This window comes from Taeniopygia guttata, chromosome 2, assembly GCF_048771995.1.
Source record: "Taeniopygia guttata chromosome 2, bTaeGut7.mat, whole genome shotgun sequence".
NCBI lineage: Eukaryota > Metazoa > Chordata > Aves > Passeriformes > Estrildidae > Taeniopygia > Taeniopygia guttata.
In genome coordinates this window covers 35,263,228-35,284,883 of record NC_133026.1, presented here as the reverse complement: position 1 = coordinate 35,284,883, position 21,656 = coordinate 35,263,228, and the positions used below count along the sequence as shown (strand labels likewise).

Here is a 21,656-nt window from a genome sequence, read left to right as displayed (position 1 = left end):
CTCCTCCAAATGCTTCAAAACAAGAGTGATGCTAAAAGGCAAAGGCTAAGATGTAGTTGCTACCTAGGGGCCCATTTAAGACCATAATGATTGTTTGCACTTTCTTCTGGGGAGATGTAAACCAAAAGCAAATATTTAGTTTGGTATGTCTCCTTTGACATTTAAAAGCATTCTGTAGAATTTACAGCTGAGAAATGCCATGTGAAAAGTCCCAGTGTAAGGGAGCTCTCCTATTGTCTTGAAGAGCTTGAGTAGAACCCTATATAAAGAAATTTTCTGTCAAATCTGAAGCTCTATTTGATAAGGTTGGGCTTTTTATCCTCTTTCAGGAGTTTTGTATGTCCTTAAGCACGACTGTATGATGAATTATACCAAAAAACTTAAGATTCTTTTTAGCTATGAGAGCATTAGTTTTGTATCCTTCCCATGTCTGCATCTTATGCTCTGGTCACATTGCCATTTTTATTTCTAGAAGATCATTAGTGTTGTTACTTTGTATTCAGTCATTTGTTAAGTCAGGTTTAGCATTCATAGCTATAGAGTTTGTAAACAAAGTTAGGTTTACTATCTTTCTGCCTTTTTTTATTATGTATTACCAAAGCCTCTGCTGTATTTCAGTATGTATGTGGGAGTGGTTTGGTGTCGGGTTTTGTTCTTTCTCAAGTTTTGTCAAACACTTGCAAATAAATATGAAGATAGGAAGTCAACTGACATGCTTAAATAGGAAAGCTCATTTTTTTTGCTGCTTTTGAAGAGAATTACTTCAGGCTGCCAGGTACTTATATTGTAGGAAGAATAGTCAAAATCTGGAAGGTTTTACATTTTATGTCTTAAATAGTTGTTTTTTTTTAAATTTATTTCTGTGGATACATCTCCCTTTAATAGAACATGTTTGCAGTAGGTGTTAGCATAGTAGCACCCAAGGTGTGGTTAGAGTCCACACAGGACAAATATGCCATTTTTTCACAACCACCTTCTTCAGCATAGGGAGATGCTTATCACACATGACCACTGTTTATTATCATGGCAATCCTGCTGCAGTATTTAATATTAGATTTACATTTATCCCTTAAATGCTGTTTGTTGGGACTAAATGAGCATGTAAATTCTCCCATTGTCTGGTAGACAATGAAGTAGACAGCCTAATACATTTTTCTGTGTGTCTGTGTGCAGTTTATTCCTTTCCTTGGGTTTTTTGTTGAAGATACCCTTGGCTGGAGGTAATATATCGCTACATAAGTCTAAATTCAGAGTTGCCCCCTGAGTTGTGTTACAAATTGGTGTGGACAGAAGGAGGGAAAAAGTGAAGAAAATGCAGTAGTTATTTATATTCCTGAAAAATAGAAGAATCAGGATTGACTGTTTTGACAGTTTTTGGGGGATTGTATTAGACCAGTGTATACACTGGATTTTTTTCCACTTCGCTATCCAAATATTTCAGTACAGTTATTTGAATTCCAGAGTCACTCCCTCCAATGCCTCTGCAGTCATTTCCCCCTCTCAAGAGTAACTAATTATTTTGCAGTTTGTATCCTAATGGTTGAGATTCCTTCCTTCCTCCCTTCCCCTGTGCATGGGCTGGACTCTGTAACTGGAGACGCAGGACTGTTCTGTGAGTTAATTTTGCCCCAAAGTGAATTGAAGATAGGGCTGTTGTACATCTTTGTTGTGACAGTGACATTCATCTAGGAACGTTTTTTATGATGAAATGTGGGTATTTTTTCCTTCTGTTTAATCTAGCTTAATTTAACTTCTTACTTTTACAAAGTCTTTCAGGTTCTAAGTTGCTGTGTGTGACTGTAAGATGATGTACAAATAGCAAATGGCCTTTTTTCAGGAAGAAGATTGTTCTCTGTTCATGGCACACCAGCCTCTTGAGTCACAGGCTCAGTTTAGATTTAGAAAGTATGTATTGTATTCTGTCTGCTCTTGTAATCTTTGGTGAAGAAAGAACAAATTGAGTGTATCCCTAGCTGCATAAACTGGGGTTCAAAAAGGCTTACCCTCCCTGCAAGCTGGAAATGTTCAGCTCTTTATAATCAAACTGATTTATAGGAATTTTGTTCAAATAAATTGTTTGGAAGGTGTACTTTTCTGAGGCTCCAGTTAATGGAAAAATAAACCAGAGGGGGTGGGTTTGCTTCTCACTCACCTTTCCCCAAGAAAGCTTGAATAACTGTAGCTGCTTTTTTCGGGAATCGGGTGTAAATCACATGCATCACATATGTCAAACAGTACAGAGTTTTTGTTACAAGCATGGCTTTTGCTATGCTGTTTGTTGTTTGTTTAAAAAAATATTATTTCTTGATACCATCTTGAGCTTTTGGGACTTAACAGAAAGGAAAATCTTGCATGATAATGGACACATTTAATATCTATTAGTTAATGGAGAGCCTCAACATTTCCTGCTCTTGCTGATTAGATTAGTGTGGCTGGTTTGACTTCTACTTCTCAGCAATTAGTTTTAGTTAACTGAATGCTTTCAGCATTGCATTTATAAATTAGTATTGGTTTGGACTTTTTTTTTTTAAGATTTGGAGACCTGTTTTTGTTGTAAACTCTGCCATTTCTGTTTGTAATCAAAACTTGTATGATGTAGATTTAGTTTAAAAGATCATGAAAATGGAATCTTTCATCTCAGCTATTAGTTAAGAATGTGATTCTCTCAAGGGAATACCAGCTCAGTGTCAATAATGATTTAAAGGTTACAAATCTGACTACTGAAGTGATTGTTCAAAATCAGAACAAATTTTCCTCCTCTTAGACCTATTAGGGTAGTATTTCTTGCCATGAAAATTGATACTTTAGGTAACCCAATATGCATTTTTTATAACCCTGTTGCACTTGATCTTAGCCGAGGGGACAAACATCTGATCCTCTCAGGAACTGGTGTCAGTGTGCCCCTTGCTCTTATACTAAAGCCAAACAAGGTTTTTTTTGGAGGATTCCCAAAACCACACAGATCTCTCACAATGCTCAAAAGTGCACACTGTTGCTATATAAAATAGTAATTTTGACATATGTGACAAGTGAATTAAAAAGAAATACCTGGATCTTACTTTATATTTGCTTTGTGAGATTAAAATAGATTTAAACCACGAAATGTTCTAAAGCTGCTTTATGTGTGAGTTGGTGTTTTTTTCCCAACATAAAACGTAATAATGGGAAATTAAATTCTTCATACTGTACTATTACAGCCATTGTTACCCTGTAGCGATCAGGGTTCTCTGTATGGTTTCTGTTCTGAGTTATTTATCCAGCCTGGCTCCTAATTTATTGCCTTTTTTGTGTAGCAAGTAACCACAAAGTAAAAATTTGCCTGTGCTGCTATTTTAGAAGGGAAAACCGAAACAATAGTATGGAACCAAATGAGCTTTTGTCTGTGCTCCCTAACCCACACCTATATTAGAGAGTAATGAAATGTTGCCCATAAATCTCAAATTTTTTTGTGGGACTGACAAGGGGTATGATCTGGTAGCACGAAATGCTGGGTACAAACAGGATGGCTAAAGTTGTATCTGACTGGTGGTAGGGTGGATCCATGGATAGCTGTTCCAGTAGAGACGTGGGCTGCATTCCCAGTCCTGCCAAATGTGGGTTTGCATAACTTCTTCTTTGTGTTTTTTGCATAGTAGGAGAATGCTGCTGGATGTTGTTCTAGGGTAAGACACAACATCAGGTTATCCTACTCTGCAGGTCACTGTGTATTCTGAAAGAGGAAGAAAGTTGGCTTTTCAGGACTCCTTATACAGCATCGAGTCTGGGTACCAGGAGACTCAAACAAATATATTAGTGATTTAACAATGAATAATGAAAATTGCAGTGCAGTTTAAATAACAAGAAAGATTCTTTGAGATTATGGTTATGGTCAGCAAAGCCCTAAAAGAGGTTAAATAGAAAAAAATAGGTAATGGATGTATGGTCACTTGGCTTTCATTTTTATACTAGTCTGAACTACTGAAGTAACAGGTGTTTCTCTGTACACTTGCAGTGTAGAACAGGGAAGCCTGAATTACTTAGCTGCAGTATGGAACATTCTACAAGATCTAATAAAGTTTGATGTTCTGATCATGCAAATGAATCCTGTGTCTATTTCACACATTAAAAGAATTCTTATATATGTTGTTCTTTGGGAAATTGTCATTGCTCTCTAATTCAGCAATTACATGGAAATATTTCTCAGTGTAAAGAATCTTACATCAGTAAATATCATGGACTTGCTTAAAAATAAATTAATGAGAAGCCATAATTTGTAATGAAGTAAAAATAACCATTAGGTATTTTCTTACCTTTGTGTTCATGATGTTTCTTTAGCCAATTATTTTACCAATTACCAATGTGGATTTTTTTTGTATTTGTCTGATTTTTATAAAAAGTATACATGTAGACAATAAATGTAAATTTACTTTAGTTTGACTTATCTGTGCTTCTAGAAACTTTTCTGCATTAATTGATATGCATAGTGTTTGAGCTATGCCTTTTGTTATCAGTACCTTTGTAACTTAAAGTCACTGTTAGCATAAGAATTTGCTGGTTGGAACAACTGGAAGTAGTTCTCAAAGCAGGTTAATATGTGATGCTCTTTAAACAGTGGTGGCTGCTGTTCCGCCACATGTTTCTGTGCTTTTAGTGAGGGCAAAACTCAGAGATTCTGTTTTTCACAGGGAGTGGAAATAATTTTGAGAACAGGGGAGAAGACTTTGGCAGTTTTGCAGAGATTTATATGGGTCAGATAAAAGCAATGGGAAGACAGGCTTGGCCTAACAGTCCTCTTTTCCACTTCAGGAATGCTGACACTATTGATCTAGAAAAGGAGTTCATAGTAGTTTGTGATTTGGTGCACTCAGAGTATGTTTGCAGTGAAGTAATTTTCTAAACCAGTTCAGCTGCAACACCTCTTGGTTCTAGAGAAAGCTTCTGGCAGTCACAGCAAAGCTACCCTCTGGTTTTTGTACCCAAACTGGTGAGAGTAAACAGTGGTTAAAAATGAGTGTAATGTAGCAAAAGCAGGAATTATGAAGAGTTTTTCATGTTGTGTTTCTGAGGTGAGATTATGGGTTTACTAACCAGTCTATTTGTCCCAGACATGCCTCACACACAGTTGGTAACTATTTTGTCAGATTCCTGCAGGCAAATCAGATGATTTACAGGAAGGACTTTTTCACTGGCAACTGGACTTGGCAATAAAAACTTGCAGTAAAGTATTTGTTACTGTGGAGCAGCATCTTACTGTATTCCTTGGCAGGACAGACATAATGTCTGGTTTGCTCATTTGAATGTGAGAGAAGAATTTAAAAGATGCCCAGAAAATTGTAAAATATTCTGAAGAGCACAATTTATTTATTTTTTTTAGTTCCTTTTTTAATAGGTCAGGTTAAACACTTTTGGTTTCTTAGTTGTTGCCATTGCTTAAGAGCTTCAATCAGTTATGCATTTTTGTTCTCTAAAGTGTCAGCCACTGTTTTTTTTATTGGGTCTTTTGCTAGTCTCCAAATGCAGGCAAGCTTTTAATAAAGAGACACTGTAGTTATTGTAACTTGGACACTGTAGTTATTGTAACTTGAACCATGTAGACTGACATTGTGAAAGTGTAGCTGCAGTAGTATTTTGGAGAAGTGCACAGTTCAGACCTATTAAAATAAAACTTGAATTTTAGGCCTTCTTTCCAAAAATGTTGTAATATCTTGAGTCTCTAATCACAGCAAAGAGGTATTTAGTGAAAATGGTAACTTTTGAGGTATTAAGAAAGAGCATAGAAATATTTGCATGTTTTCTGCTATATTGAGAACACTTTTTTTTCCTCAGAGATAGAATAAGGACAAATTTAGTTTCCTATTTTTGTAATGTGCTTTTTTATAGCTGGTGTGTATCTTACTATTTATATCTTCACATTGTAGTAATCAAATCTAGAGGAAAAATTGTTTTAAAACAGCTTGCTAATTTCCCATATTATCTATTTTAAAATTTGTTCAACCTTGTAGCCCTTTTTTTCTCCACTAGAAAGGCTTCTGCTTGTTTGAACCTTCTTTGTAATATGTTTTTATCTTCAGTTTAGAGTATAGCAGATTTGGGGGATAAAATTAAAGGTATTTGTGAGTTTGAAAAACTTTTTAATATGATGAGAACATAGGATATGTTGTAACTTAGAGCTTGGTGCTAGTTATTTTAATTCATTTTCATCCTTTGGATTTTCAAGCAGCATTTCCCCCTCAGTTTTCTTGCAAATAAGAACTGTATATTGAAAGAAGACATACATGTGCATACCTGTATGTAAATGCCTGCAAGTTACATAGAAAATGTGAGCTTATTTTTTTTTAGTCTTTTACCTCATGTTAACAACAGTAGGCATATAATGAAATGACGGTGAGAACAGGCCTCTGAAATAACTGCAGGAGCTTGGAGAGGAAATAAAACATTCCTGTATAAACAAACACTAATAGAGAGAACTGCAGTAAAATACACTGCTGAGAAACTCAGGGCAGCAGCTGCTGCCTGGCAGCCTCTGCCTGGAACCCAGCTTCAGGTGCTGCAGCAGAGGCCAAAAAATCTTGTATTGGTCAAGTGAGGGGCTGTGAGACTTCACAAAGCACAGGTGAACTCAGGGTGGACATAAATCACAAAACAAGATGTGTGTGCCTTCAGACCCTGCTACTGCTAATTTCTAATAGAAGAGTTTTTATTACCCATTTAAATAACAATAATTGTACCTATCGCTTACTAAGAACTGATCTGTAATAAGAACTGAGAGCTTTTGTAATTAGATAGAGGCATTTAAAATTAAAATTTAAAATGGCTTTAATTTGGTATGTTTTCATTTTGTGCAAAGTATATATAAATATATATTTTTTAATGTATGGGCGAGAATACTATAGTGTATAACCTAAGAGACTGATGGTGGTTCTTATCTTCTCTGTTTACCCAGATACTTCTAATAAAATACAGCTTTATAATGGGAGCAAGGTGTTCTTTCGCCTTAAACCTGTGTTTGGATTTTTGTCCAATATGCATCTCAGCCTACTGTATTGCTTTCTGCTTCTAGATAGTCTCTGTACTAAACTTTCTAAAAGTGTTTTTACCACGAACAGGAACCCCATTTCCTGTGTGACCAGCCTTATGAAATGATGAGTCATGTAAGACTCTTGCTTTATAATGTGTTCAGTTAATTGAAAGTTCTTCACATCTGAAAAATTGCAAGAAGATTCTGTGAAGAATTCTGGTTTTGAGGGGGAGTATTTGTGATCTTGAACAAACAGGAGCAGGTTGTGGCTGCTCAGAATGTGCATCTATGCATAAGTTTTTAATGTGGAGCTGAAGTATCTTGCATGTAAGAAAGTCCAAGAATTGGTTTTTAGAAGGACATTTTGTGAATAGCACAGGCCAAAGTGTGTAGTGTTGTATTAGCAAGAGACAAAACTTGTAAAACACCTTGTCACTAAGCCTGATCAATTTTTAGTGAGGTGTTTTTAAAGGAGGAAAAGGAGTGCAGCACTATGAAGTGGGAATGTCCAGGAGTTATTTTGGTAAAGAATTAAATACCTTCTTAAAACATGAATATTCATGTTTTATGTCTGAAGAGATAAGAAGAAACTTTGCTGCAGGAAATGTAGGGAAGCTCTTTTTATATAAAAGCCGATTTGACTTCTAAAAGATTGGGGGTATTAAGTTGTTTGATCCATTGAGCTGAAGCCTGCCTGAGTCCAGAAATGGGAAACTTTGGAGACGAATTCTTCCAGGTGTAGTGGAAACTTGCTGCCAGTTGTATATTGTAAACAATATACACCAGCTGCTCAAAGATTATTTAAATTTTTTCATACAGAAGTTATTTACTGTAACTTAACTTTGAAGTTGAGCATTTCCTGTTCATTAGTGTAGGATGTTTTTCAAGCATGTCATCTGTAATGATTAATCAGATATCTTAGTTCCTCTGTAGTGTTTTAGAGTGAATCATGTTTTTCAGCTTCAATATAAAGTCTGTCCAAATGGTGTTGAGTTCCTCTTCTGATGTAGAAGATGTTTTAAATACAAATCTGCATAATTAGGCATTTTCCTTCAGAATTGAAATGTTTAATGAGAAATATTTGCCAGTCCAGAGAGGAATAAGTTTTTGCTTCATGTCAATAGCACTGTCTTTAGCCTCTGCAAATGAGATTTTCAGCTATATCAAGTTATTACTCATATTAGTGTGGTACAAACAAACCATCAGCAGAGTTACAGGATAATCTGACCAACATCAGCAGATTGGTACTCAGTACAGTGGTCTTATGGGCAGTAGGTCTTGGAAAGTTACCATTGCAAAGGGTAGAACTGAGTACATTGTGCTCACATGGCATACTGCTGCCGTCAACAGAAAATGAGAATTATTCTTTAGAGACTTTAGTAGGAATTAATATTAGTGTGCTACTCAGGCAAACATATCCTCCTCCTCATCAGGCCTAGTAAGCTTGCTCAGTACTGTGCTAATGTGGATTTATTGCTTGTTAAACTGGGCAAACAAGCCTGGATGTCTTCATGGCAGTGGTTTACAGTATTGGCCAAACACTGAATTTCTTCTGCAGTAATTGGGAATTTGACAGACAGCTTTTGTTTCAGTCACTGTGATTTCTTTAACATTGAAAAATTCTCATTGGTGTAGAGAGCCATGAATAACTACTTCAAATTTAAAAGTTTGAAGAGTTTTTAAAGTTTCAAGGGTTTTGTGTTTGAGTCTCCTGTATGATTCTTAGTGATAATGATTTTGTAGATCATGTCTAATTTGCCTTTTTACTTTTAGTGATTATTGCTTAAGATTGTAACCTTCAAAGCATAGTTGAAGTTCTGCATTTCTTGCTGCTTTTACAAAACAAGCTAGAGGCAAGGTCTTGAATAGTTAGATCTTACTGGAGTTATTCCTGGCAGTTGCTGTGCCTGACATGCAGAGAATTGGTATTTTAGAACAGAACATCCCCACTGAAAGAGCAGAGAGAAGAAAAAAGTTTAACAGACTTAAAGTGCATTAGCTTCCAATGTAGATACAGTCCTTAAAGAGGGCATTTCTGGGAAAAGCAAGCTAGGATTTGAATTTACTGATTATCTGTAGTCATTTTTTGGATGAAAACCCTTTATGCATATGTAACATGCCTTTGAACAAGACAATTTTCTCCACTTTGCAAGTTGTTGAAGCTATCTTAACTGTGGGATATCCAATCAGTAAACATAATTTCATTTGTCCAATTTGGCCCTTGTACACAAGCTCTATGTGAGGTAGATGCATCTTTTAAGGTCCTTAAATTTTCTTTATTAAAGGATGGATATACATCAAAAACAGTGAAAAGAAAGTGTTTCTCATTTGTTTGCTACACGACGTAGGGAGGGCTGTCCCATAAATACCCAAGGAGGAAGACTCTTGTCTATTGTCAGTAGGACCTGAAAAGGCTCATACTCAGGTATCAGGACAAAGGAACTGGAAGGTCATTGCAATTAGTTCTTACTGGAGAGTATGCTCTAAAATTTCAGATACAATGTCTTGATTATGAAGTTTGAGGGGCCTGTGATATCAGGCTGTACCTTTCTGTTTCCAAAACCAGTGTAATTCTGTTCTCTTTCCAATCTTTTGAAGTCCTGCATTATTATTATCATCCTTCCTGATCATTAATTTCATTTCTGTTTGAATTTGTGTTAAATACTAGTTACACACACACATATATATGTGTAATTATGGTAACTTATAAATAAATTACATGATACTGATTTGCTGTCTCAAAGGAGTGCAGATACCTTGCCTTAGTTGTTGCAAGCTTTTCCTATAATGACAGTTATATTCTAAGGTTTTCCCGTGTCCACTTAGCCTAAGAAATACTGCACATAAGATACTTTGATCCTAAGGTAACCAGCAGGTTTAGATGAGTTCTTATCCTCACTGTTGTAGGCTTTGTGTTGGGTTTCTTTTGTGATCAGTGTAGGGATTTCTCATTTTCCATTGTTGGGTGGAAGTTTTTTTTACTCTATTTTACTCATGTTTTTCGGAATAGATGTGTGCTGCAGGATTTTTCTTGCCTAACAATTAGCCTTTGAATTAGCACAGATTGTGTTGTATGCTTTTTGGAGTTCAGAATGGTGCAAAGGTCTCTTAAAAGAAGGGCTCTGCATATTCCAGCTAATTGACCTTACTTCATGAAGCTTAACACACACCAGGCAAATGTTTTGGCTTGCTCCAAGAAGAGGTGCTAACATTAAACATACACCTGAAAGGCAGATCTTTTCCTGTCAGCAAGACAATGCAGTTAGTGGGATAAATACCTGCTTTACATCGGTGGTTGTCATTTGAGCACTTGCCTTGCAATGAAAAGGGCAGAAACCCCAGCTTTTCTGAACAAAAGTGTCAGTGGCCTGAATGTAATGTGCTGGATATAAACTGTGGTGGAGATGTGCATACCTTACCTAGTGTGGTGTGTGATCTTTTCACTGGAGCATAAACAGAGCCTGTATTGTACTGATTTCACTCTTGGCATATTTTCTTATTTGTGTCCTCAGACATTACAGATGATGACACTGTAAGACAAGGCAGTGCCCCTGTTCCAGCCCACTCTGTGAGCACAGGCTGGGTTACATAACATGCTCCACAGCACTGTACTCTCATTATGGCAAATCCATTGTTTTCTCATATTGCCTTTTTTTTTTTTTTTTTTTTTTTAGAAAGAGTTTCAGAATTACTTATCATTTTTTCTCACAAGCAACTCCATTCTGTTTAAAAGTTGGGGTTTTCTTCTGCCATGCCTACCAGCTAAATATTTGCAAGTCATATAACTGGCATTTGGGAACGATAAAGCCAAGAACAAGTATTTTCAATGATATATTGGTTTGGGGGAGTTTTGTGGTTTGGTTTTTTTTTTTTTGTTGTTTTGTTTTTTTGTTTTGTTTTGTTTGTTTGGTTTTTTGGTGGTTGTTGTTGGGGTTTTGTGTGGGTTTTTTTTTTTTAGTATAGCAGAGTTTGGAATTCTGTAGAGGTTGATGGATAAGTATTAAGTATTTTTAAATTTTTAGTGAATTTTTTTTTGCTCTCTCCCCCCACAGGGATCTAGCATGCTAACAAATTGTCTTGGCCCTAAAAGTTGGGGTTTTTTTAATTCCCAAGTTGAAGGAAGGAAAGTAAATCCAAAATACCTCAGCTGCACTGTGAGATCAAGTTGCTCTTAGCAGAGGCACAGAATAGCTCTTTATTCATTCTATGTATTGGGCAAGAATTCCGTAACCTTCCGTAATGTGATAAATGGGACCAGTTCTTGATGTTGGAACCTTTCTGTGAAAGGGAGCAGCAGCCTGCAAAGCCTGCTTAGTTATTCAGGTCCTTATCCAATATCCAAATGACTGCTTGAGTTTGCTCACAAGAAATCCTGGCCTTTCTAATTCAGCTAGAAACATTTATATGTTGTGTAAAAATATTGTTGTGTCTACAGAGCATGTAAAAATGTAGAAGCATGTAAAAACCTGGGTTTAGCTTTTCTTACAAGCCATGCTTGTTCTGTACACAAGTTTTAAAACTGACCAGCAGAATTATGATAGCAATATTACAAAACCTGCATTGAACATCAAGGTTAAAGGGTGTGAGAAGATGAGTATTTCCAAAAAACACTTGGACTCAGTACTTTCAAAAAAGAATAATTTAAGATAAATTGTTTTGAGCTGAATTACTTGAAAGTGGAAAAATGCAGAGATGTTTAGTTCTTTCAAAATCTGCTTGATATACTGGACAGCAAGTCAAAAATTCTTCTTGGTGTGGATCTCTTTAGTTGAGACAAATAAAGATGCAATGTCTCAAGCACTCCTGTGCTCAAATGTGAACGAGTCATGCTCAAGTGCTGAATCTCACTTTTTATCCATCTTAACCACATCAAAATAACTTATTGGGTTTTTTTAACTGTACATATTTAAAAGAGAATTTTTTACTCTCATGTTCTGAATGACACATTAGCTGGCTGTATGATCCAGCAATCATAATCTTAGATGAAGTTTGAAGCCTAATAGCTGTTCCTTGCTCTAAGTGTGACTCACTTTCTTTTGTGTGTCTTTCTTTTGGGGCCACTCTTATAAGAGGAGCAGGGTTTCAAGAATTACACCTGAATGATGTTTTGTACCCAATTTTGTCATGTAAGACAGCATTTGAAGTTAACTAATTTAATGAAAGATACCTGCAATGGTGTTATTTAACAACATGAATTCTTCTGAATTTTGGGTTCCTTTTTTACCAGTCTTTTTTGGTAGTGTAGTATCAACTTACATTTAAAATCTCGCTTCACTGAGTTTCTATGGACATTAAAGTTTGGGATTCAATAAAAGTTAAGCCAGCAAATTTTTCTTGTCCTCTTCCTGTCAAGTTGTTCTGCTCTGTGCCAAAGTCAAAGATGAGATCGTCTTTTAGACAAGAGTAGTTTGGCATCTTATGTGTGCTCACATGACTTGAACTCTCAATATTTATTGTACAATTTTTATAAAAGGTATTTTCCAGTGTTATTTTACAATACTTAAAAGATACAAATGGAATATCTTACTTGTTTCTAAAAATGAAGTTTTAAAAAGAAGTGGTTGAATGTCAGTGAATATTCCAATACAATATGTCACTATTATATATATTCATATATATATATATAAAATGATGCTTTTTCTGTACAAACTTAATTTTAAGATTAATTCCATCAGATTGCTTTTTGTGTCCAGGCACTTTAGAAATTAACCAAAACTTCAATGTGCTTTTTGTTTATAAATTTTTATCTTGTGTATGAATTGTTTGCAGTGGTTCAGTAAGGACAGAGATTTTTATCAGTTTTAGGTTTATTATTTGACTAAAATCATTAACTGAATGGGAAGTAAATTATTTTCCATGCATTTTAGTGCGGTTCTGTGAACTTGAGCCTAAATTCAGTCACAAAAATTTCATTTTAAAAATGCCAAGAGGCATCATGCTAAACAAGGATGCTTTTGCTGTACAGGCATACTGCCAAGTATGTCTGTACAGCAAAGCCATGCAATTTGAATTCTTTCCTGCCTCCTTCTTGGTAGGGATTCTTATTTGTGTGCATGCAATGTGGAATGGTGTGCAAACAGATAATGTCATTCTGCTCTTCTCTAGATAAAGGTAAAACTCAAATGTTTGACTTTTTCAGGTAAAACTTTTAAATATTTCCCAGGAATATTTAAATGTCAGGAAAGAAACTTGAGTGCCTGGATGTCACACTATGACACAAAATAACTCACACATTTATGCTAGATGTAAAAGAGGGAAAGAGAGAAAGTTTATTTCTGACTTAGTAATATATAGAATTCTAAAAGTGACAGTGGATTGGAGGAAGAAATTGCTACCTCTCCAACCACACTGGTCAAACCAACAGTCTATCAATTCTCTCATTATTTACATGACATTGCATGAGAAACTCTAGTAGAAATATGTAGTAGAAACATTAGAAGGCATAGAAAACTTTTAAAAGAACTTTAAAACTACCGAAAGAACAGAGCAACACCTGGAATGTTCCAATAGTCTGAAAAGGAAAAGAACAGTTGTTTGGTTATGAAATGCATTATAGTTGGTCAGATGGACATTGTTTTTATAGACTCTAAAACTCTAATTTGGCATAAGTGATATTTTTTTTTCACCCCTTAGGCTTTCACCATGACAGATAACCTATTGTCCAGGAGAAGGAGGTTTCCAGACCAAGGTTCACTGTGTTTCTGTAATTCATTCTTTTCTCATGGTGGAAATGTGAATATATCTTGATAGTTTTTATAGGCAAATTTCTTAGCCAATTATGGCTGCCATAAGTAGTGAATCAGAATACATCAGATTTTTTCATTGCTGTAGTTTAATGCCACTCTGCATGAGTTTCCCCTATTTTGCTCATCCCATTCACCCAAACACAAGTTAAACTTCTGTCTTGTTTCTGAAATATGCCCATATGCAAAATCTGACCATCTGCGGTTGCTGAGGGATTTTGATATTTGGAAAATCAGATTTTGCAGTGGAAAGTTATTGTCTCTTTGCAATTATATAGCTAGTAGTCATTTCTTCTAACATGCTACAAGTGTGGTGCTTCATGGTCGTTTTGTGGGTCAGTGTAGATCTACTCAAAATTATCTTATAATGGGATTTTATTTTTTATTATTGTTCCTTGTGACAATTTAGAAAACTATGAGCCTGTGCTCTTGAGGAACTCAGGTGTTCAGAATTATTTATGTTCAGGTAAACTCTTGGTTTGTCATAAAATAGTGCTCTGGTGACATCTTTCCAGGCTACTTTGTAGTTCTCATCTGACCTATCATTTATTTTTTATTGTAACCTACAGCTGCTATCCAGTTTTTTTAAGGCCTCCACAAACTCACAGTGCCACAAATGGTAGTCACGGGTAAAAGATTTTGTGATTTATTCCATGATGTGCCAGTTTTTATTGTTGTTGTTACTATTATCATTATCATTATTGTCAGCTAGAAACAAGTAAAGAGCATGCTCTATTAAACTGGTACTGAAGATCCTAACTAGAAACAACAGTGGTTTTGGCAGATTATGGTTTATGTGACCCTTGTTGCTGAAACCACTTCTTTTCTCCTACAAGATAAGGTCTCTTTCATCAATGTTCACTCTGTCTTAATGAGCGCAAGAGGGCAAAAATTCCTCCTCCTTTTTTTGTGATTGCTTGGGGTTCTAGATTTGTTCTGCCATCCTAACAGATGGCATGAAGAGGACAATTCCTGAAATTTAAGGAGTAGTGATAAGGTCTGACTACTTAAGGTCGGTACTTAAGGTGAAAGTTTAATACCGGGCTTTCAAAAATGTTTCTTGCAAATACTCTACAGGTGTTCATACAAATAGGAGTATGACAATTAGTTAAAAAAAATAATGCAGTCAGTATGCCAAATCTAATAATTTCAACTAAAATGTGTCCACGGTCTGGCTTCAAAGGATACTTTGTGGTTATCCATGTATTGGTTTTGTGGTTACTGTCATGCTTTCTTTGTATTTTAAGCATGCAGGAGACCATTAGTGTTACATTAGCTTGCTCTCTATATTGGATATGGATCTTAATTTTGAAATATGGGTAGAAAATAGGAGTCAACTTCCAAAATTATGTGAAACAAAATTAGTTAGAAATTGGTTGATTTTTGGCAACGCAAAGTTCTGAGAATTGACTTAAAAATACAAGAAAAAATCCAAGAAATAGCAGATGAGTTACAGTTAAGTTTGGGTAGGCATATAGTATTAATTTCTCACATATTTACAAGTCTTGAAAGTCTAGTACCTAATCTTTTTCTTCTAGTTTCAATTCACTAATTTTCAAATGCTAGCTACGTGTTTCTAAGGCACAGTTGTGATTGAACATACTTCTGAAGAGTTAGTCCTCATTTCTGGAATCAAGTATCTAAAGTAAACTTCTAAGAAGTTCAAAGTTGGAATGTAAAGGCCAAATATTTATGCGTGGGTTTTTGGGGTTTTTTTGGGGTTTTTTTTTGTTGTTGTTTTTGTTTGTTTGTTTTGTTTGGGTTTTGTTTTGTTTAATATAGGAACAAAAAATAAGTTAGAGTAGATAGTTATTCCACCTGAGGAAATGATTATTCTAAAAACTGTAGCAAAATTTGTTGTTGTAATGATTCCCAAGGGTAGCACTGGGACTTGACACTGTGATACTGGGCACTCTCAAAGAATTGTAAATACTTTGTAATAATTTCCTAGACATTTTCTGTGAACTCAGGAATTATTACATCACCCTGGTTGAAAAGTCCTGTCTCTCTAACTGAAAAATACATTAAGAGTTAACATTTAAACTCAGTTTCACTTAAAAAGAATGTTTGTTAAAGCTACTGCAGGATATGTTGGAATTGAAACTCGTTCAAGATTTGTGATTGTGTATTTAGGGTTGATTTTAACCAGGAACAGATGGCACTAGAAGCAGACAGATGACAAGTCATACAGCACAAAACACCTATTAAAAGATATTTTGTAACCATGATCATAAAATAATGAGAGTATATTAAAGTGTTATTGCAGAATTTTGAAGAGCAGATAGCTAAAGAAGAGTTTTTATGAAGGGGGAAGTTGCATTCAGGCTATTTCAAAAAATGCTTTAATTCAAAGATTCCAGATCAGTAGATGTTAAACTATTTGAAGGGCAAATTGAAGTTATATTCTAATGTACTCTTGGGGGTTATAACTGGTTATGGCACTCTTGCTGGATGTGCATGGGATAAGAGATTTGCCTTTAAGGCATCTAGCTCCTTAAATCTCACTGTAGTTGTATGTGGTTAGTCTAAATCAATTATTGAGATAGAACGCAAACCAGGAATAAATTGTTATTTTCTCAAAGGACATTTACTCAAAGGATACTTTAAAAAGAGGTAGGTTTAAAATCTGCATCTTTAAATTAGCATAGATTTGTCCATTGTAGAAGTTTTGATCCATGAAAGAAGCAATGAAGCAATTAAAGCTTCTGGTTTAGGACAGAAGAAACAAAGGTGGCGTTACCGTTGTTCTAGGTTAAAGTTTATGAAGAAGCTCAGTGCCACTATCAATGTCACTTTATTCCAGATTTGGTTTTGGCAGGGTCAAAAGGCCTTCTCCTATGCATTTCTCATATTGCCATTTTATGCAAACTTCTGTGTAGATGAAATGCTTGGGAAACTTGGTAAATGGAATTACTGGGAATGGCAGGATTATATATTTTTCACATAATGCAACTCAAAGGCACATATAGATAGAATGCTGGGGCTTTTGTGACGCAGAAGTATCATTCTGAAAACTGATTCCTTAAGATCTGAGCCCTTTTATTGCTTTTTAGTTTAATGACAGTACTGACCAATATCTGGAATGAAACTTGAGAGTTTCTTATTGGGACTATAAATTCCTTTGTTGATTCCACAGGAAGTAAGTTTTAAAAAGTTGAAAGTTCTCTTTTAACTGTGTAAAACCTGCTTAATAAAATCAATGTGATCTGTGTCCTTACTAGCATTACAGATGATTTAGAGTTGTAATAGTCCCATTTACCTTGCACAGTTTTGAACTGGAAAATGAAGGTGCCACAGCACTTGCTTTTCTGTGTTACAAATTATGCTGCAACACTGCAATACTTGGAATTAAATAGTACCAACAGTGTTAGATTTTGCATTCTATATAACAGTGACTATTATGTACAAAATCCCTTCTCTAGTGAAATTTTTCTTTTAGTGTCATTTGAATTTATGTAATTAAAGGAAGAATATTAGGGCCAGTATTTATATTAGTATGACAATACCAGTATTGCAAGGTGTCGGCTTCCAAAGTTCCTTGTTAAGGCTGAAAGCTTTCTTAGTGTTATTTAAAGTAGTGCTTTATATGCAATAATTTGTTTTTCTAGGTGAAATTTGTTCATCAAATGGTTATTTATTTATTTAAAATAAAGATTTCTCTTTAATTTTTTTCAGATTTCATTTATTAAAATTTATTATTTAAATGTAAGTCTTCAGATGGAGCAAACTGAGAATTTTCCTTTAGTGGAAGTAAAAGCTTCATCATGAGAGGTTGCTGAATGCAGCATTTCTTCCTTTTTTAACAGATTCTGAAAATAAGGTTTTTAAATACCAAACAAAAAAACGTTTTGCATAGAGATGTTATTTTTTTTTAATGTTTGGAAGAATCAAAAAAAAAATTGCCAGCTGTGAAACTAGAGAGGAATGAAAGGCCAGGGCTTCTGTCAGAGCACCCTCAGCATGTGGAATATTTGTGGTCAGTAGATACCCTGGGGCTTGGGATTGTTGAAATTCCAATCTCTGGATGGAGCTGGCCCAGAAAGTGACAAGCAGAGTGTCCCAGCAGTGCTGCCCTGATGCTGCAGAGAGCAGGGACATGTCCAACCTCCTGCCTGGGTGTGCTCCCTGCTGCAGAACTGGGAGCTGGGCTTTGGCTGTTTTCAGTCTTGTCAGCTTAAGAGCAGCAAAACTGAAATATTTGCATGGCTGGAAACACAGCTTGGAAACAGGAGGGGTGGAGTGGAAATGTTGCTGGTGTTTAAGCTGTGTTTATGTTTGTATCTTGCTGGTTTCAGGAAGGGTTTTCATTACTAGAGGCTGGAGTTTTTTGGAAAGTATGTCTGAAATTCATCAGAAGTTTGGACCATGGATGTTTCAGGAAAATGTATTTGTGGTTTGGTGATCTAGATAAACACCTCCCTTCTGGCCACCATTTTATTGGAAGATTTCTGATTCATTGGTTACTGGTATGACTTCTGTCACTGAGGTGTTAAAAAAAACACAAAAGAAAACAAAAGTTACCAACACAAGTGTGATGAGCATTTTTATAATAATAACTTTTGCCTGTTGAGTGGGGAATGCCATGTTCCTGTGTAAATGCTGAATCTACAGAAGAATGTGCTCATCTTATTTTCTCCAGCTCTGTGATGAAGTTGCAGGCAGTATACTGTGATACTTATTCTTATGTGTTCCCTAATCTCTAGTTTATAGGCTTCTTAACATTATCAAAAAGCCTTCAAAGCTAGCTACCTAAAGGAGCTCTGTTTTCCATACTGGAGGAATAAAAAGAGATTTTAATTGCTGGCTGGTCTTTACTGTCTTTCAGCTGGGGAAGGAAGTTTAATATTTGTATTGCTTTTCTTTTTCCTTTGTGCTTCTGGTATTTTTTTTCTTGTTTGTTTTTGGTTTTGTGGGGGACTTTTCTTTCTTTTTTTTTTTTGTGTTTTTGGTTTTGTTTGTTGTCTTTGGTTGGTTTTTTTAGGGGTGATACTTGGTTTTTCTCCTTTTTTTAAAAGTTTTTTTTTTTCAAGGTAACAAGTCCTTAGTGCCAGAGGCTTGTCTTTTTTTATACTAGATGTGTAAGCTGCATTTGAGACATCCTGGCAAGAAATTGGTGAGGTACTATGTTGTGTTAGTGGTAAGTGTAGCATTGATTCCTTAGGGTGCATCAGTGTCAGATTTGCATTGCTCAATTTGGAATTTCTTGTGTGCAATTCAGATGTTTTGTTAGGAAACATTGCTAATATGGTGAACTGTGTAGCTTTAACTTTTTCTGAGCAGGGACTAGGCAGGGAGTGGGTTGATTGGGGCAAGGGGTTGTGTGTGTGGTGGTGTGTTTTTAGAGGGGGTGGCTTGAATGCTCTGAATTCTGAAGTTGACTTTTATGTTTCAGAAGAACTTATTGGGTCTCAGCTCCAGTTTTTCTCTTTCCTGCCATGAACTCTAATTTTATTCTTACATGATGCTAGCTGCCAAGTCAGGATTCACTAAATATTCTAGCAAGGGAGAAGATTGCTTTTCACAATAAAATGTCAATAAAAAATGTGTGTTAATTTTATGATAGTCATGACACAACAGTTGAATTAATAGAAATGTCTTGCCACTTAAAATTTCTTACTGCATTTAATCTTGATCCCTCACCCCTGGTGTATTTGAAACTCTACTGAAAGGATCTAAGCAGAGCTTAGGCCAGAACCAGGATGCTGACTGATTATCTGTCTCTCTTCTGATTTCTCACCAACCTTCCCTCAGAGAGCAAACTGGTTGGCTCTTGTTCATTTTTATCACTCACTGTGATGTGATCTTATTTTTCTGATTTATCTATAAACTGGTGCAGGGAAATTGGCGCTGATCCGGAAAGAGTTACATGATATTCTGTGTTAATCTTTCAAAAGAGAATCTTCCTTGATATATATTGTGCATGAATAAATAAGATCTCTTACTGGTGCCTGCAGAAGGACCTTAGATCAGCTTGAACTAATTAAAAGTACTGAGTGTTACTTGCAGAGTGTGTTTTTTGGAAAATAAATTTCTCCTCTGTCTTCTCTTTATTTATTTACAATAACTGAAACAGATTAAATTGGATTCCACTATTTTTGCCCTTAAACACTCTAGCTTCTTTTCTCTTTACTATTCAAATAATAACTTCTGAAGTTGCTTTAAACTTAACAAAGAAAATGTTTCTCGCCAATTGTTGCATATGACAATAACATGCTGGTTTTAACTGTGTAGTCCAGACTTGAGTTCTTGTCTTGGGAGACAAGTAAATGGTGATTTAATTGGTGGGTTAATCTAAAGATGTGATGAGCATCCTCTATGTGTCAGGAAAAGTTGTTGACTATGTAGGTGTTAAGAGCTCCTTAGGGAGAAGCATGCTTGTCTTAGTAAATTTGACTGATGTCTTTAGAGTAATTATAGGGTTTTTATATATATAATGTACAATATTTGAAAGATTGACTTTTATGCAGTGTTTTTTTATAACATACAAAATGCTAAACTATACTCTTTTATTTTAAATAAAACCTTTTTTCCCCCCTCTTACCACAGGATAATGAGAAAAGGACCCCTTTACATGCTGCTGCCTATCTGGGAGATGCAGAAATTATTGAGCTACTTATTTTATCTGGTATGTTCTGTTCCTGTTAATGGAAAACAAATAACTCTATGCACATCCAAGGAAGTATTTATGTACATCTTAGTCTGTGTAGCTTTTATTGAGATATTTAATGTACTAGAAATTAAAGATGCTTGTACTGAAATTTTAGTTTTCAGACTTATTAGTGTTACAATACTGTGTATTTCTGTAGTTCCACTCTAAAATATTTTTTTGTAGAAAGCTTTCTCAGTTATAGCTATTTTTATTTGTAGCTTGATCAGTTTTCAATAGTTCAAAACTAGTTTAAAGAAGTAATAGTGTATATGGTACAGGTAGGTGTTAGCAGCATTGCTTTAATTCTGAAATTCCCTTCAGAAAAGCAATTACATTTGGACATAAAGATGCCATCCAGAGTTAGTTGTATTATATAAAGTATCTTTGCCTGTTGGCTTGAATGCACAGAATATAATTAGAACCAGCTGAAAATGCTAAAAATTTTTCTTTCCTATTTATTTGTACTAATAAAAAATCCAAGTTCTGTAAAACAGTATACTTTGGATTGTGGGTTTGGTTGGGGTTTTTTTTTGTTGTTTTGTTTTGTTTTGTTTTTTTAAGGGTAGAAAACCAAGAAACTAAACCAAAAACCTGAATAACATTGTAACTGAAGGATTGAATTTACTGTCTTTGATCTTGGAGAGACCTACCCATCAAGTAGCTTGAGGCTGAATTCATAATACCGAGCTTCAAGGTTACATAGAAAGATGAAAACTCGTAGCAGTCCCACAGAACTACTTTAATCTTCAGTCTGCTTAATTGCATGCCTTACCTGGGCAAAGCTGGCTACTTCCACCACCACCACTCCCCATCAAGCCCTTCTAACAAATTCTGCTTTAAGGAAATACCACGTTTAGGATTATAGGAGTTACTTCCAGACCTTCAACTGAATTTGCTAGGTGTAATTTAATTTGTTATAATCTTAGTGTGATGTAGTATTTTCATTATATATATTACTTGTACTCTCTCTATATAAGTATATATGTACATATCATAAATATACATGATGTGATATTAATTAATATATTTATTGTATGGACATACTCTATAATGACATTTTGTCCAGCAAAGTTCACTTCTGAAAAGGGTCAATGTTGGAAAATCTAAAAAAGTGCTGTTTTTCCCTGTCAAGAAGAAAGGCAAGTTCCGATGGCTCTTGAAAATATATAGCAACCCTCTGCATCAACTAACAATGTTACAAACTTTGCAAAGTGGTAGTCAGCTACTTCTGAGAGGGAATCTTCTGTCAGGTTTAGATGAACATAGT

At 35.3% G+C, this 21,656-nt stretch overlaps 1 protein-coding gene across 6 annotated transcripts in view; it reads left to right on the top strand.

Moving 5' to 3' along the window:
* The window catches only part of ANKRD28 (ankyrin repeat domain 28), a 232,595-nt gene that overhangs the window by 159,640 nt on the left and 51,299 nt on the right, over positions 1-21,656 (top strand). For all 6 annotated transcript variants that reach the window (XR_012054566.1, XR_004366965.3, XM_032746737.3 and 3 more), the window contains one exon: positions 20,287-20,365. Coding sequence is in view for 4 of the 6 variants with exons in the window: in XM_032746737.3 (XP_032602628.1) it covers positions 20,287-20,365 (79 nt within the window). In the remaining 2 variants the exon portion in view is untranslated. The remainder of the gene's footprint in view (positions 1-20,286; positions 20,366-21,656) is intronic.